The 16,525-nt window shown below is 34.9% G+C and overlaps 1 protein-coding gene across 4 annotated transcripts in view; it reads left to right on the forward strand.

Annotated features, from left to right (window-relative positions):
* Positions 1-16,525, forward strand: part of MAPK10 (mitogen-activated protein kinase 10) — a gene marked incomplete at both ends in the record, with an annotated part of 147,768 nt that overhangs the window by 15,346 nt on the left and 115,897 nt on the right. For 3 of the 4 annotated variants that reach the window (XM_084233479.1, XM_084233480.1, XM_084233481.1), the window contains one exon: positions 2,774-2,943. In XM_084233479.1, the coding sequence (XP_084089605.1) occupies positions 2,774-2,943 (170 nt within the window). Of the gene's footprint in view, positions 1-2,773; positions 2,944-16,525 lie in introns of those variants that run through there. The other variant, XM_084233482.1, reaches the window with a different exon arrangement.

The following is a 16,525-nucleotide window of genomic DNA, read 5'->3' on the forward strand; positions in this document are numbered from 1 at the left end:
ACAGGCACTGTAATGGACCAATGAGACAGGAATACACATCTGTAGAACATTACCAATTTTATATTTGTGACTTGGCATGTAGATTTTTTTATACATTGTAGCAAAATGAATTTAATAATGAATGAATGCAAACAATTGGTTACTACTTTGCTGCCAGTATCTTTTCTTAATTCTGCCATAGAAAATTTGGTTCATAATTAATTGCCTCCATCTAGACAGGTACCTTATGTTTTTGTTGTATCTTTAGTGCCAAACCCAATATCTAGTACAATATGTATGTGATCAATGTTTGTTGGATTAATTGATTTAAATGCTGTGCTGAATATCTCCTAGGGTAAACCTAAAAGAGAAGTGGCATGAATTGTTAAACTCCCTTGGTTTATTTGAAAATGTACTGACAGGCTGGAAGGGGAGGGCCAATATGGAAGATTCAAGTGTAATATGAAGACTGAAACCATAGCTAGAAAAGCCACAACCTTGTCTGAAGTAGTAGGTTGAAGTAGAACTAAAACAGGCATCTGTAACATGAAGTTCATTACCTATGCTAGTCCACACACACAGAGCAGTTGAAATAAGTGACATTTCGAAGGTGAAGAGAATAAGTAGGGGACAGGAAAGTATACTATTTAGGTTTGATTAGGTCAGTGTGTGCTAAAGATTTGGTGGTGGTCAGAAACCAGAATATTAAAGGATGAAAAAAGAATCAGTACATGACAAATGGCATGACTTCATTTATTACAAATTAACATTGGCTGATGAATTCATTTGTTAATATAGTTCCAGTTACTTCTTTCACCTTTTCAAGTCAAGAAAAATTAAAGATCTTTAGTAGAATTAGCCTGTTGATAAGCCAATAATGTCTAGAATAGAAATGGGCTGTGGTGTGGAGATCTGTTCCTGATCAATGGTTGAAATTAATGTCTGTTTAATGCAGTTATATTATTTCTGCTGTTGTCTATACCCATTGTCTATAAGCCAAACTCTTGTAGTTTTCTTGAATATGTTTTCCAGTGCCCTGTTTCTGAGTATCTTATTTAATTTCTATTCTATGCTGTAAAGACTGCCCTCTGGATTTCATACTGCTTGTTATTTTGTTTATAATTTACCTGAATTTTCAGTCTTCTGTCCAGACAACCTAGATTCCTTGTCTACAGTCCAATTTATGCTTTGTGGTTTGTGTATATTTGTACTGGATTGTCACCATTTCTCTAACACCAGAGTGGTGCTTATCACATGGATTCTGCTTTGAGTTTTGTCTGGGGTCTTAAGGCCCTTTTACTGGAATCCCAGGTTTTGCCATCAATAACTATGAAATCTGCATTGCATCTGATTTTTTCATTACAGGAACTTGCCTGACTCCCTGTCCAGGAGCAAATTTGTTCATTTTTTTTTTTTTACTTAGAAATGAAATGCCAAAACTTTGCAAAGAAAATGGCTATATGACCAACCAGAGGTTTCAAGCTTAAGAAGGTGTAAATATGCTTTCAAATTATAAGAAAATTACATTTTAAGAAGTCAGTGTCTGTTAGAGTAATACAGAGATCCTTAAGTTTAGATTTTGTGCTTATGACATTAAAGTCAGGTTCTTACTAATTAAAGCTTTGGCATACCTCAAGTGTTTTGAGGTATATGAGAAATTATTCATTTTTGCAGATGTCTCACTCATTACAACATTATCTGATCAACCATCTAAATAAATCCAATCTCCAACCATTGTGGCCACAACATATGGCCACAAATCTCCCAAGTTCCCATCTCCTAATGAGAACAACTGGTTTAGATAATTCAAGTTTCAATTACTAGAATTAGGGAGGAATCCAAAGTACATGTGAGAATTCAAAATCAGAAAAAAGTCAGTAAGAAGAGGGGATCACTACTGGGCAGGTATCCTTTGGTGTGTACCACGGGGACAGACTGGACAATATGGAATTATAGAAATAGAGCCCATTCTAGCTATAAAATCCATAGCATGTAATGTAATTAATTGCACTATAAACATGGGTAAATAATCATGGAGATGTAGTGGATTTACATTATATATTCATGAAGCATGATTAAAAATTTCAAGGACAGACTTCAATTGCTAAACAGAATGAATAGAACATTCTCTTCAAGATAAACACAAGATGCAGTTATCTTGAGTTTAGAAGGCTCAAAATCTAGACCTCCAGAGAATAGGTTGTCATATGGCATTTTAGAATAATGTTAATTTGAACTAAATTTATTCAATGTTTAATACAGGGTAATATTATTTTTGGTATATTGAGAACAACTGAAAACACAATTTAATTCAAATTTACCTAATTAAAAATTACCTAATTAAAAATTAAAACTATACATTATTTTGTATTTCAGTTCTTTCTAGTAAAGGGATTTAGATGCACTCTTTTATCCTTCTTTATATGGTGATAGTGGTTGATAGGGATTTCTCTGAAGAATCTAGCATAGTTTCTGGGACCAGTTTACATTCAGATGTTCTCTCCATAAATAATTAAGTGGTTTTAAAGAAACATTTCAAGAAAGATTTTACAGCTCTAAAACTATTATCAATAGTTTTAACACTGAAAGCAAATTTTTGTTTGCATTTTTTTTTCTGAGCTCTTTTACTCCAGGTTATTTTACACAGACTAATATATATTTTTTCTTTTGTGAAAATACAGGCTTACATAGTGCTGCTGGGTGGTTAAGTGTTAGCAATCATTAAAAGGGCCAGCCTCTCTATATCTCATCTCTCTGTTCACTGGTGTCATGTTTTTGTTGTTCTTTTTCACAGGGATTTGATAAACAAGTGGATGTGTCATATATTGCCAAACATTACAACATGAGCAAAAGCAAAGTTGACAACCAATTCTACAGTGTGGAAGTGGGAGATTCAACCTTCACAGTTCTCAAGCGCTACCAGAATCTAAAGCCTATTGGCTCTGGGGCTCAGGGAATAGTTTGGTAAGTGGATTGGATTTCATTTATATTTTTGATGTGAACATAGCGTGTGTGTCCACTACCCACACACATGAATAAATAGTGTGACTTGGGTGGATGTTGCATTCTACCAAAGAAAAACAAAATTATGAAGCTTAATTCATAATTCATCATGCATTTACTAACAATATGTAAGACTTGCTTACAACTAAGTCACAAAAAGTATCCACTACACAGCAACCACAGAGAAGCCAAGTACCACAGGTTTTCTGCCTGTTCCTGTTTAGAAAATTTTGTGGGGGATGTTTTCACAGCAAGAGATAAAGGGATAATATATTAATATAAACAGCAAGTAAAATATCTTATACTTTAATCTCCTATCTCAAATGTTCCTGTGACTTTTAAAGTTCAATGCTCAAAAGTAGGTTGCTTATAGAAAAAGTGGTATTTTGGGTTTCTTAGTAATTATTATTTTGTTACGTTTTTGAGTGACAAATTGAAATTGATAATAAATTCAGACCCAATTTACCAATTATAAAACTGTTGCAAATGTGATGATATATTGATAGATCTTTTGCAACCAAGTGTATTTAGTAAAAACTTTTTAGTATAATAATTTTCAATGTGATAGCTTAAGCCTATAAATAAAAACTTAGGACATGCATTATAAATATATATATATATATATTTTAAAGGATATTTACTTGAACCAATATATTTATTTGTCATATAGGTTACTGCTACATTAATGTCTACTTAGAAATGCAACATTTTTAAGACATGAGATAAACATTATTTTAAGCAGATTTTATTTTAAAACTTTTTAACTTTTTGATGTAGTATTATTTTAGTAAAAGCAATATGATACTGTTAGTTATCTTTTCACCTTCATTTTACATTTCATAAAATGATTTTATAATCTGGTTTACTTCATTTTCATTTAATTATTTGCTTTTAAGACTTTGTATTTATCTTATTTATTCATTTATCTATTTTTTTAATTGAAGTGACATTAGTATACAACATTGTATATGATTCAGAGGTGTGGGATTGCACCCTTCAGATACAGTCACCACATCACTCCCACCACCAAGGCACCCTTACTGCATTAAATTCACCACTAACCATCTAATTCTATTCTTTACATTAAGGGTCTCAAAGTGAGGAGATTATCCTAGAACATTCAGGTGGGACCAGTCTAATCACAGGAGTCCTTAAAAGTGGAAAGCAAATGAAGAAGAGGGGGTCAGAGATATGCAATGAGAGAGAAGAGACAGAGATTCAGATCAGGAGAGAGACTTGCCAGCTTGTTGGTTTTGAAAACAGAAGGGGCTAAGAGCCTAAGATTGAGCTGGCTTCCAGAAACTGGCAATGGCTCTCAACTGACAATCAGCAAGAAAATGGAGACCTTGGTCATACAACCATAATGAATTGAAATCTCTCAACAAAGTTGAGTGAGCAGGAGACAAACTCTTCTCTAGTACTTTAGGAAGGAACTCATCTGCTGTGGACATCTTGACTTTAGTGCAGTGAGACTCATGTAGGTTATTTGACACACACAATGGTAAGAAAATAAGATTGTGTTGTTTAAATAGCTAAGTTTGTGGTGATTTGTTGTGGTGGCAGTCCTAATCCACATGGTAAAGATTCTACTATTAACATCAATGCAGTAAATCTCACAAAGGTATGCATATTGTCAAAGGGAGGAGCTCAGGGTAACTTTGTCTATTCTTTGGGATTGTTTAATTTTACTTCAAAGAAAACTGCCACCAAAAATGAGTGAAAGAAGGCCAATAAACCTTTCATGAATCAAAACAGATAAAAGTCGGCATTTTGCTCAAGAAGTTAACAGATTGTCAAAAAAGATTTGAAAATCCACTAATAAGTATTTTCCAGCATGTTTTATAGGGCACTCTGAGTCTCATTTCTCTGTACGGGATGGAAATTCTTGTAAGTCCTAGTATAATATCTGATAAATTTCAATAAATAAAATACACTTGAATAAAAGTTTCAATCTAGTTTTATTACAGATATATCGGCAAATGTGTCAGTCAAGGGACAACTGAATCCCAAAATGTTTGCCTTGGAGTTTACTGGGATTATTCTTATTCTTTTGATTTGTAGCTGAAGGAAATAGCATTAGTAGAGCCCAAGATGCAGGGCAGAGAGGATGACATAGTCCACCCACCACTTCCCAGCTTGCCACTTTGCAGTGTGCATAGACACCGCAGGTCCAGCACCCACCTTTCTGTAGTTGTCCCTTCCTTGCCCCTTTTCTTCAGCCTGGCTCTTTGATACCTTTATTTGTCATAACTGGGGTCTGTAATATGCTATTTTTTGGCATATCTAGCATCATACTAATTTGTCCTATGTACCTACCTTTAATTTCCTTTATTTTGCTTCGTATTAACCGCAAGTTCATACTATTCCCACACCAAACACAAATCCACTCCAAATACATACACCAGAAATACTCAAAACTTTGGTCTGTTCATGAAAACCCCTATTTGGGTATTTTCAATATCCCATACAATCCTGAGTATACAGTGGGATAAATTGGAAAATGGGAGTGTCTGGAAGAGAATCCTGTAGGGAAGAGACAGGGAAACAATTTGAGACCAATGATTCATTTATTTTATTTTATGTTCTTTGGGTCAGGAATAAAACATGCAGGAACAATTCCAAAAGGGATATTTATCACAATTGCTTTTCATGTGTTAATATAAAGTTGTGTGTGTGTGTGTGTGTGTGTGTTTTAGAAGGATTTTGTTCTTCAAGTATAAAGAGATACTGATACTTAAGTCATAGAATCACCATCCCCTTTACTTATTTGAAGCAAATTTCTATTTCTGGTGTTCAAGTTACGTTGGATTGATTTATGGCTTAATGATAAGGAGAAAGAAAGGTAATGCTAAAATACTTTCAAAATGAATTGACCGCTACTATGCCAGTTTTTCATTCATCATAGGTGATAGACAAACAGTGTCATTTTTTGGAACCAATAATAAAATCTAATGTGAGATATTTTAGAATAAATGAAAATTTTCTTTATCTCTGAGGAAAAAAAATAAAAATTACCCCTTGAAAAAGAAACATTGAGAATTATAATGCTCCCGGTGAGCAGAGAAGTCTTATGTAACTTCCTAGGTGAGGAATTTTAATTTGTAAAATGAATTATTAACAATGGTAAGGAGCCAGGTGAACAAGTTATTTCAGAACTTTTTTCCAGTATCAAATGAGGGTCTCATTTGTGCTGATTTTACCACCAGCTCCGGGGTGGGAGGGAAACAGGAAGAAATTAACAGTAAGGTGTTTATTCTCTCACTTTCTTCCTCCTGTTGCTTACCCAGTCAAGAAACATTTCTATTTTTCTTTCTCCAAAGATGATTCATACTGACAGCAAAAGTGGCAAAAGTCAACAATCAAGTTTAGCAGAGAAGACTTACCAAGGTTCCTCTGCTCTTTGTTGGAAAAGAACTGATTATATGGTTTTAAATGATAAGAACCTATATTCTTTCCTTCTTGGGCTTATTGTCTTTGAAATCTACATGTAATCAACTTGCAACCAGACCCAATGCAATTTTTCAATGTGATCTTTTGCAGGATATTTATATCAAAGCTATAAACTTAATACTGGCAATCGCCTCAATTTAGAATGGCTTAATATAAAAAAATCTGTGACTAGAAAATAAAATATTTAGAAGCTGATACACTTTAGGTTAACTAAAACTTTTCAAAAAATTCAGTTGGAGCTAGAGGATGACATTTAGTCAGAATTTAAATAATTGTAGCTACAATATGCCTTAGAAATAATTTATTATTGTAGCTTATCTTAAATTGGATACATATCCTATATGTGCATATATTATATAAGTATACATATATGTAAACATGCATTAATCCAATGGATTAGTTTATCTTAAATGATTATATATACCATCTTTATGGATGTAATGTACATGCATACATAGGATATATATGTTTATTATAAAAATTACTTATGTTGAATATTCTTTATTGATTTATAGCAACAAAGTCTTATGCAGATAAGCAGCTTTGTACTTAAACTGTCAGGCACATTCAGCAGAATCTTGAGTGTTCACATACTCTTATGTTATCACTTTCCTTTGACATGTGAGTGATATGGGGATAGTGAGATTGCCTAGTGACGGCCAATCAGTCAAGTCAAATTAAGCGTTTGATAATCTGAAGGAAATAAATCAAAAACTGTGACTTTTAAAAAATATGAGTGTGTTCTTTTCTGAAGGTGGACAGGGATAGACAATATTCCATAGTAACACTGAATTGCAGCAAACTAAGTTTGTTACAGCATTTTTCCTAGTGGGCTATTCTGTGGCACAACACTTGATACTGCAGCTATTTTATCTTGGTACCTTGTTTACTCCCAAAAAATGTTTAAAGTGACAAAAAAAATAGATGTGACTTAGTAGCCACCTAATTGTTAGAGATCTTGGGGAGTGAGAGTTAACATATGTCCTGAGTGTATCTCTTGAAGGGCATTCATAATGTGATAAGACAAATAGAACCATTCCTGAAGTCGTTAATCGAAGCACTCCCTGGATGCATTAGTGCAAGTATAGAATGAGAATTTTGCTTTTGTTTTTATTTTTTACTATAAAACACAATTTACATCTTTGGCTTCTTACTCCTATTGAATACTAGTAGATAGAATTACTGTGGGTAGACCAGAACTCTTGCAAAAACCAAACCAAATACAACAAACCAACAAAGCCAAAACCAAGCAAAATGATCTGAGTTTGTTTAAATGCTCAAAAAATTATTACGGATAATAATGCCTTGTGAAGTCATATTAGTAGAGTAATCACTGTGGAATCTTTTTCATATAATAGTCTCTAAATACTTTGGAAAAAATGGCTTATTGCAAGTCCCCCCTTTTATGTGCTTATTTTTATAAGCACTCTATTGATTCACGATGCTTTTAGCAACTTTTTCCATCTTAATGATGAATTTGAGCTACTCCATCTAAAGTCTGATTGAATGACCCTTGAACTAACAGAACACATTTAAAAGATGAGTGGCAAAGATTAGGGAACATCTATAATATATGCCAAAACAAGAGATTGCATTTGACTAGATTAGGATACATGATAGAAAGATATTCAATATCTATTTATTGTTGATTAAAATCAGGTGGGAAATTCATTAAGTAACTTTTCTGAATATTATAAAATATTTGCCTATTTAAACAGTATCAATTCAGTTATACTTACCATGTTCAGATAGTTATAAATATAGCTTACCCCTCAAAATAAGAGAATTTCCCATTGTGCTTTGTGAATGATAATATTTCAATTAATCATCTGCAAAATAGGAACAATATCAATATCTGACATAACTCAAAAGTACAAAACAAATTAGATCCATGGAATTATCTTATAAATATGATGTCATGACTTTTAGTAGATTCAGGGAAACTAGTTGTAATGTTACTTTTTTCTGTGAGTAGAAACTTTCAAAAGATCCACATAAGTAACCAGGAAGATGACTGGTAGCGGTGGTTGCTTAATCATCAAATTGTGCATGTTATAGGTGAGAATATGAACTTACAAAATACTAATTTCTTCGAATGAGTATGGTAAAGAAGCATTTGAACCTTTCATTTTTAACTTTCAACATGCTCTTCAGTTTACCAGTAAACTAAAATTATTTACTATATTCATACAGGTTATTGTTTGGATCTGGTAATGCTCAAAATATTTCAATATAAATTAATGGTAATAACATTCTTAGACTCAAGGAATAGCTTACCAAATCATACCAAATAGAAATATTTTACTTTCAGATGGGGGGTGGACTTTGTGTGTTAAAGATTAGCTTTTAAATTTGCAGTATGTTTGTACAGCTCAGGTAGACATCTTTAAGAGATGGGTGAAATTATCCAGAGGGTTTCTCAGAACATCACACTTCCTGAATAGCACAAAGGAGACATGATCAGTTAGTCCGGAATGATGATTTCATTTTGTTTCTGGAAACATCACTCATGATGCTGTGGCATATTTCTCTTTCTAGAGTTCCTAATGAGCCATTTTGCCAAATGACGCAACTTTAATCACACATTTTCATTTAGCCTCTGATCAGTAAAAATGATTACTCCTAGGTCCACATCTGGAATATCAGTACATTTGTAGCTTTTCTATTTCCCATTAATTCTACAAATCAGACCCTTAATTACAACCTTCGTGAGAGAAGGAGCATTGAACTTCAAATATTGTCTTTTATATGGATCAAAAGTTTGAGGTGGTTTACATATATATACTCATATGTAAACATGCATTAATCCAATGGATTAGTTTATCTTAAATGATTATATATACCATATATATGGATGTAGTATACATGTATACATAGGATATATATGTTCATATATATGTTTATATATATGTTTACAATAGGACAGAATAAGACATTTTATTCTTCTGCATTTTCCTGCCCTTTTTTTAACCCCCTTTGGGTAGCTCAGTCTCCAAACATTTATTTCCATATTCCTTGATAAGTAGAAATATATACACTCATATATATATATATAATGAGTATATAAATATCAATAAATATTATATAAATATCTACCATAGGTGGATTCTGATGGCAGAATGCTTACAGGCAAAAATAAATACTATATAAAATATATATCTTTGTGTGCTAACAATATGCTCATATTGTAAATATATAATTGCCAATGTGATAATTGATGCTTCAGGTGTTGTTCCTATAAGATCTTAAAAATTATAATAGAGTTTTGGAATGTATATGGAACATTCATTCTGAATTCTTTTATTCTTTGGTAAATTTTTAATTACTTTACATCCCTGTAGTAAAATTTGTCAGCAAGACATTTTAGTCATATGAAGCATTTTTCTTGGCAGAGGGAAGTCATTTAACATTCTATAGATAATTATGCACTTGCAGACAATTGAGTCTTCACTGTGAATCATTGATTGATATAGATGGTAATGTTTTTATCAGGAAAAATAATTATTAGACACATTATAATTTCAGTTTTGTTCTGAATCCTGAACATTCAGTGTTTAAGAGACACTGATTCTTGTTTCTTTTAGGGACTGTCTGTATTTTCATTAAAAAATAAAATTGTTTTATGGTTCATGTACTATTTTGCCAGATGCATAAATCCTGGTTCATTGTTAGGATTAAAGTGTATCCACAGTTATGAGTTAAAGAAAAAAAAAAAACATAACAGAAAAAACCCTCTCTATCCTGAATCTAAAAGGCTTAGTCCTGCACTGCCCAATGTGTCTTGGCAAAGTAAACATTTCCCTGGTGGCAAAAGGTGTTAAATGGCAGCTGTCTGCAACCTCTGCAGCACAAGTTTGATCCCCAGCCAGTTGGATACCCACACGGTACAGCAGACCTCTCCTGACTCTCCTGCTGCTCCCCTCAGCAGTGTATTTCAGTCAGGCTGCCTGTTTTATTCCCCGCGGTGTCTGGTGATTCCTCTAACCCTCCGCACCTCTGGCCTGTACCCCAGCTCTTGTATGCATAAATAAATAAATCTTTTTTTTTTAAAGTGAACATTTCTCACAGGAAGGAGACAATGTCTTCAGTAAAATTATACTAAATATTAGATGGCAATCACTGATTTCAGAAATCACTCTCATTTACTGTACTAAAGACAATCTATCGTCTCTTTGGATAAGGTGACATAAAAGCAAATAAAAGCAAACAGGTTTGTGTTATAAATATTGTAACTAAAAACACCACAGTTTAGAGGAGCTTTTTATAAAGCTCAGAAGGAAGTTACGTGGTGCCTCTCTCAATAGAGTCATGCTTCTGGCCCGTTACTGCCTTACATTCTGTTTATAAACCCTGAGCTGCCTTGTTAATCACGGCTTTGAATGTGGGGGCTAAGGACAAAGGAAGACATCTTTTAGTTTGGAAATTCGAATGACAGCCCTGTCATTCCCTTGTTCTGCTCTCTACTCCTGGATTGGTTACATTTATTTAAAATATTTGACCTTGTCAAGAGAATTTCACTTTACATGTCTACAGTCATGAATTCAGCATTGAAACATTGAATTTTAAGCATCTCTGTATGAGGTAAGTGTCTAAATTTCCACCAGAGAGGACATTTGGCCATTTCTTTTGACATGGGTTTCTTTTATTTGAAGATGTATCCTTTAGAGTTCTTTTAATGATGTTCTTCCTCATCTGTTTTATTCTTAATTTCCTATCATTAAAAATGTTGTCCACAGCACATTCTAATATGAGCTTTCATAAAATTAAGATTTTACCCCTAATCCAGGGAGATACAATGCCAAATATATTTAAAATGTTTTCCCCTGAGTTTATCCAGGAATGTGGAATATGGTTGGAGAATGTATACCCTGTCTAAGAGTGTTGGGGGCTGTATTCCAGTCTGTCCTTCACCTGCCCAGCAGGTGATCTGGGAGTCCTCTCTACTCAGAGGAGATGCCTGTTCCTAATTCAGGCGCCCACTCAAGAGGAGCTAGTGGCTAATTTTGGATTTATGAATGTTAGATTTCAGATGACCAATGATAGAATCTGTTTAAATAGCAAATATGTAAGTTGGAGGGTAACTAGTACAGAGAGAAACTAGTAAATTAGGATGTTAAATAATTCACTGGCATGGAGGTGTAGGGTAAAGAAAATGTCAGGCTTTTCTGCCCTTCCATCATCAGGATAGATGATGGATCCTTGTCCTGAATGCATGCCTGATGGCAGGCACCTGGAATAGGGTGTGGGCATAGGTAGATGGGATTCAGCTGAGCTAAGACTGTGCTTTTAAGGGCGGCTTCATGGGGACGCCAGGAGAAGCAGCAGCAGTAGAAGGAGCAGCAGCAGAAGCCGAAGCAGAAGCCGGAAGAGAAGCCGAGATCACCAGAGAGCCCAGATAGAGTGAGGATTTGCTGGGGGCTGGGAGGCCTGTCAGCCTCCCGGCCCCCCAGCACCCCTGCCTGCCATATACCTGGTGAACCCTAATAAAAGACCTGCAAAACCACTGAGGACTCTGACTCCTCCTTTACCCGGTCTGCATGGGATCAGAAAACCTGCACTGTGTCCGCTCCTGACCTTACAGGAGGGTTAAGGCACCTAGGAAAGTGAAAAGAATCAGGAAGCACAGGAAAATAAACCACATTTTTGTCACATTAGCATTATTCCTTCCTCCACCTCCTTTTTCTCCATGTAGTGCCTTATGGGTATGAGTCTTTCAAGCCTCCTTGTTCTCTGAGCCTGTGATTCTCCTGCTTAAGTTTTTTTTCTCTATTTGGCCTGGAACCATGAAAATGATTTCAAAGGCAATCTCAGATGCTCTATTTTCTTCGCTCTGTCTTCCTTACAACTCTATTTTCTAGACCCCCATGTAGCTCAGGCCAACTGCTTCCTCTGCTGCTGCTAGAAGCTGAGCCCTGCTGGAGAAATCACATAATCACGCTGATTTCCTCCATTGCAAGTTTATGAGCTTTGTCCTCAGCTGGGCCCTTGTTGCCGCTTAACAGTCCTTTTACTTGTTTGTCTCATCCACTCCTTACCCCATCTCCCATGGAGACTGTCACAGTCCTTTTACAACTTTCATCACAAACTCCCAATTCCACTTCCTGCACCATTCCTTGCAGAAGACCTCACCTCCTACTTTCCTGGAGAAAACAGATGGCCTCAGGCATGTTTGTTCTCGCTTTTCCCTGCCACCTCCTAACCATTTTTTTTTCTAAAAGAAATTTTCATTGAAGTAACATTGGTTTACATTATATAAGTTTCTGGCATACAGCTTTATAATTTGACATCTGTAGGTACTACATCATGATCACCTTATCACCTACAGTCTTCCTTGCCCAATTAGTTTCTCCATGAGGAGCTCCCCCTGACTGGCTACCCACCTGTTTTCTTTCATCCTTCCCTGAGGCTTATCAGCTGTTCTCTATCTTGCATTAACTGTTACCTCCAGTAGTTTTTTTTCCCTTGCTTACAGATTTCCCAGTAAATGCTCCAGTAAATATATATATATATATATATATATGTTATTTAGAATGTGCCTGTTCTTAAACTATCTATTTTTCCAACATTATCAAATTTCTACATAGTTTGAATTTAGTGCGTCCACATATATTGGGGGCAGGACTGGGCACAGTGCAGGTTTTCTGATCCAGCAGACCGGGTAAAGGAGGGTAGAGTCCTGGAGCCCTTGGTGGTTTTTGCCAGCTTTTATTGGGATTTACCAGGTACACAGCGGGCAGGGGTGCTGGGTGGCCGGAAAGCTGGGAGGCCTCCCAGTCCCCAGCAAGTCTTCACTTTGTCTGGGCTCTCTGGACTTCTCTCGCATTCTCTGGTTGTCGCTGCTTCTCTGCTCCCTGCTTCTACTCGTGGTTCTTCTTTCGTTCTGCTTCTCCTGGCATCCCTGAGACGCTGCCCTTAAAAAGCAGAGTATTAGCCCAGGTGAATCCCATCTACATATGCCCACACCCTACTCCAGGTGCCCGCCATCAGGCGTGCATTTGGGACCACGGGGTTCCGTCATCTATCCTAATGGCGGGAGGGCAGAAAAGCCTGATACTTTTATCTTCCCCTTCAACATATTATTTAAATTGTTCTTTTACCAACAGTGTCAGTTTCCCCTGTTATCCCTCTGATAGAGTAGGATGCTATAGAGCAAGCTGCCTACCATTATACCCTAAATGGTAAATCTACTGACATTTTTTCAGTCCCCATTTTTTATTTTTCCATAATGTTTGGAAATGTTAAAAAATTCACCCAGTTATTCTTGAATGTCTGTATTCTCTTGACTTTCAAGTTGGGAATTTAAAAGATCTTCTCTTTTTTTGGAATTGGATGAGCTGTCCAGCACATAGAAGGATGGTATTTTCTAGAGGTTAAGAGTGCAGACTTTGGAGTGAGACAAAGTGGTACGATCTTTGCTCATTCTTACCTCTGTGTGACCTCACCTCAGAAGATGTGACTAGTACAAATAAATACACATGGAGTTGTTAAAACAAACTAAATTAGTTAATAAAGTGCCTTGTCAATACATGTTAGTTTTCATTATTGTTGCTGGGCCTAGGTCGTGGCTACTTTCTAAGGGAAAGGCTAAAGGGAGGACTGTCCTTTATAGTTTCATTTGCAGAAAACCAGTAAAAGAATTCAACCTGAAGTTCCTAAAGGCAAGAAGAAGGCAGAGCAAAAGAAACCAGAAAAGCAGGTATTAATTCTAAATCCTAGAGAGAGTGGAATTCTAAATGAGAAATGGAAGTAAATGCCAAGAACCAAGCCAGAAGTGGATCAAAGTGGGAGGAATTTTGGGAATGATAGAATGAATCTAGGACAAGTGTTATGTAACTTTTCATTTCCTTTCACAGTTCAGTGCCTAATGCCTTCCTTATCCTGATGTCTGGCTGTACCTTCTCAGTTCTTCATCCATCTGTTCATTCACGCGTTGTTATATTCTTTAGAATACTTTCATAGATATATCAACTTCAGTATGCCCAATATTATTTTATGATTTACCCAAATTTACTCTTAATGATGTAGTTCTTATTTTGAAATCACTTTTCTTTAGTTTCCTAAATTAGAAATTATTATAATTTCTATAAATTAGAAATTACTAGACATAGTTGCTTCTTTCCTCTTTTAGGATAGAATCAAATTCCACTGACATCTTTTCAGGTACTCAAATATATCTCATTGTATTACTATAATACTATTATCATGGGTAGTTAAACTCCCTCTCCTTTATCTCTTTCTCCCCTGATTTATCCTCCATATTGCTCACAGAATAAAATTAAAATATATTAAAATGGTGTATTAGTCATTGTTTCCAAGTGTATTCATCACTTTTATGCTTTTGGTATTTACAGGAAGCTGTTTTCCCCAGCTGAAAAGCTCATACCATGTTTACCATTTTACCTGGGAAATTGCTACTCATTTCAAGTTTCAGCCATGTGGTCACTTCTTCTGTGAAACCTTAACTCATCTTCCTTTCCAGTCAGAAAAGTAACTTCTGTTTAATGTGCATTAACACAACATGCTATACCCTTTTGTCATGTTCATAATTTGATTGCTAATTTAAGTATATATTGCCTGCTAGGTGATGAATCTCCTTTGGACAAGGATCTTGAAAATCTTTTAATTTCAAGACTTTAATAGTTCTGCCACATAATGAGTGCACCTTATTTTCTTATTAAATCCATCAGTAGTATAACATGTTATATTTGTACATTATGCATATCAGCATCAATGCCTGTATCTCTACATTATGTATTAAATGGTATGACTAACCTCAGGACTAGTACAAGAAGTAATGAAAGTTACTTAAAATAAAAACCAGCACCAGCTCTATAAACAGACTTATGCAACTACCATAAAATAATTAGAATAATTTGACTTTCTCTAATAATTATGCCCCTTACCTAATGTAAAATATGATCTAATAATGCCACAATTGGGTTTTCAAGTCATTTATTAAGTGTAATTCCAGTTTAAATTTTATCTCATAATAAAATAGCATAGATAAATGACAAATTCTAAAAGAATCATTAAAAATATAATATAAAGAATCTGATACAAACACTAAAATATATTTTTCCATATTTTCATGTCTACATATACAGCACAGCATATTAGTATTTATGACAGCCATGAAGAATGCAAAAGGGTCACAATGTTGGAAAATCAGACTTAACTGTCATTAATACAGTGAAATATATTGGGGATATATTAATCAGTGCTGTATGTGTGAGAAGCATACATGAATTAAAAGGAGAATGACTAGTCTTAACAAAATGAAGAAAATGCAAATGATGGTGGTTGTCTAGATTCATTGTTTATAGACATGAAATTAAGAAATGAAGCAAAACAAAATAAAAAATGTAATTTCATTACTGAGGTAACACTTTAGTTCATTTTCTTTTTTTATGTGCATTCTTTTTAAAGGAGATATAAATGATTTTTATTTTAATTTTGAGGTTATAATTTTTACTGTCATATGTGCACATGTCCTATTTGCTCTCCACCAAACCACCTGTGCCAATATCCTATCTCCCTCCCTCTCCTGTATTTTCCCTCCCACCATTCCCCCCTGTAACCATTACATTCTTTCACTAACCCCAACATTTATTCCTGCTCTATTTTCTCTATGTATTTTTTGTTGTTGTTACTTATATTCCATAGATCAGTGAAAACATCTGATACCTGTCTTACTTTCTCTTTATTTCCCTTAACACAATCACCTCAAGGTCCATCTATTTTGTCCCCTAAAAATCACTACCTCATCTTCTATAATAGCTGTGTAATAGTCCATTGACAATACAGTCCACAATGTCTTTATCCATTTGTCTATTATTGGGCACTTGGGTGAGTTTCATGACTTGGCAACTGTGGACAGTGCTGCTGTGAACATAAGTTTACATAAATCTTTTTACATATGTTTTTCATATTTGTGAAATAAATACTTAACAGAAGTATTGCTGGATCATACAGGATCTCTATTTTCTTGAGAAATTTGCATACCATTTTCTACAAGGTCTATACCAACTTGCATGACCACCAACAGTGGATGACCGTTTCTTTTTTTCTACTTGCTCACCAACATTCATTGTTT

Source organism: Talpa europaea, assembly GCF_964194135.1.
Source record: "Talpa europaea genome assembly, chromosome: 5".
Lineage (NCBI taxonomy): Eukaryota > Metazoa > Chordata > Mammalia > Eulipotyphla > Talpidae > Talpa > Talpa europaea.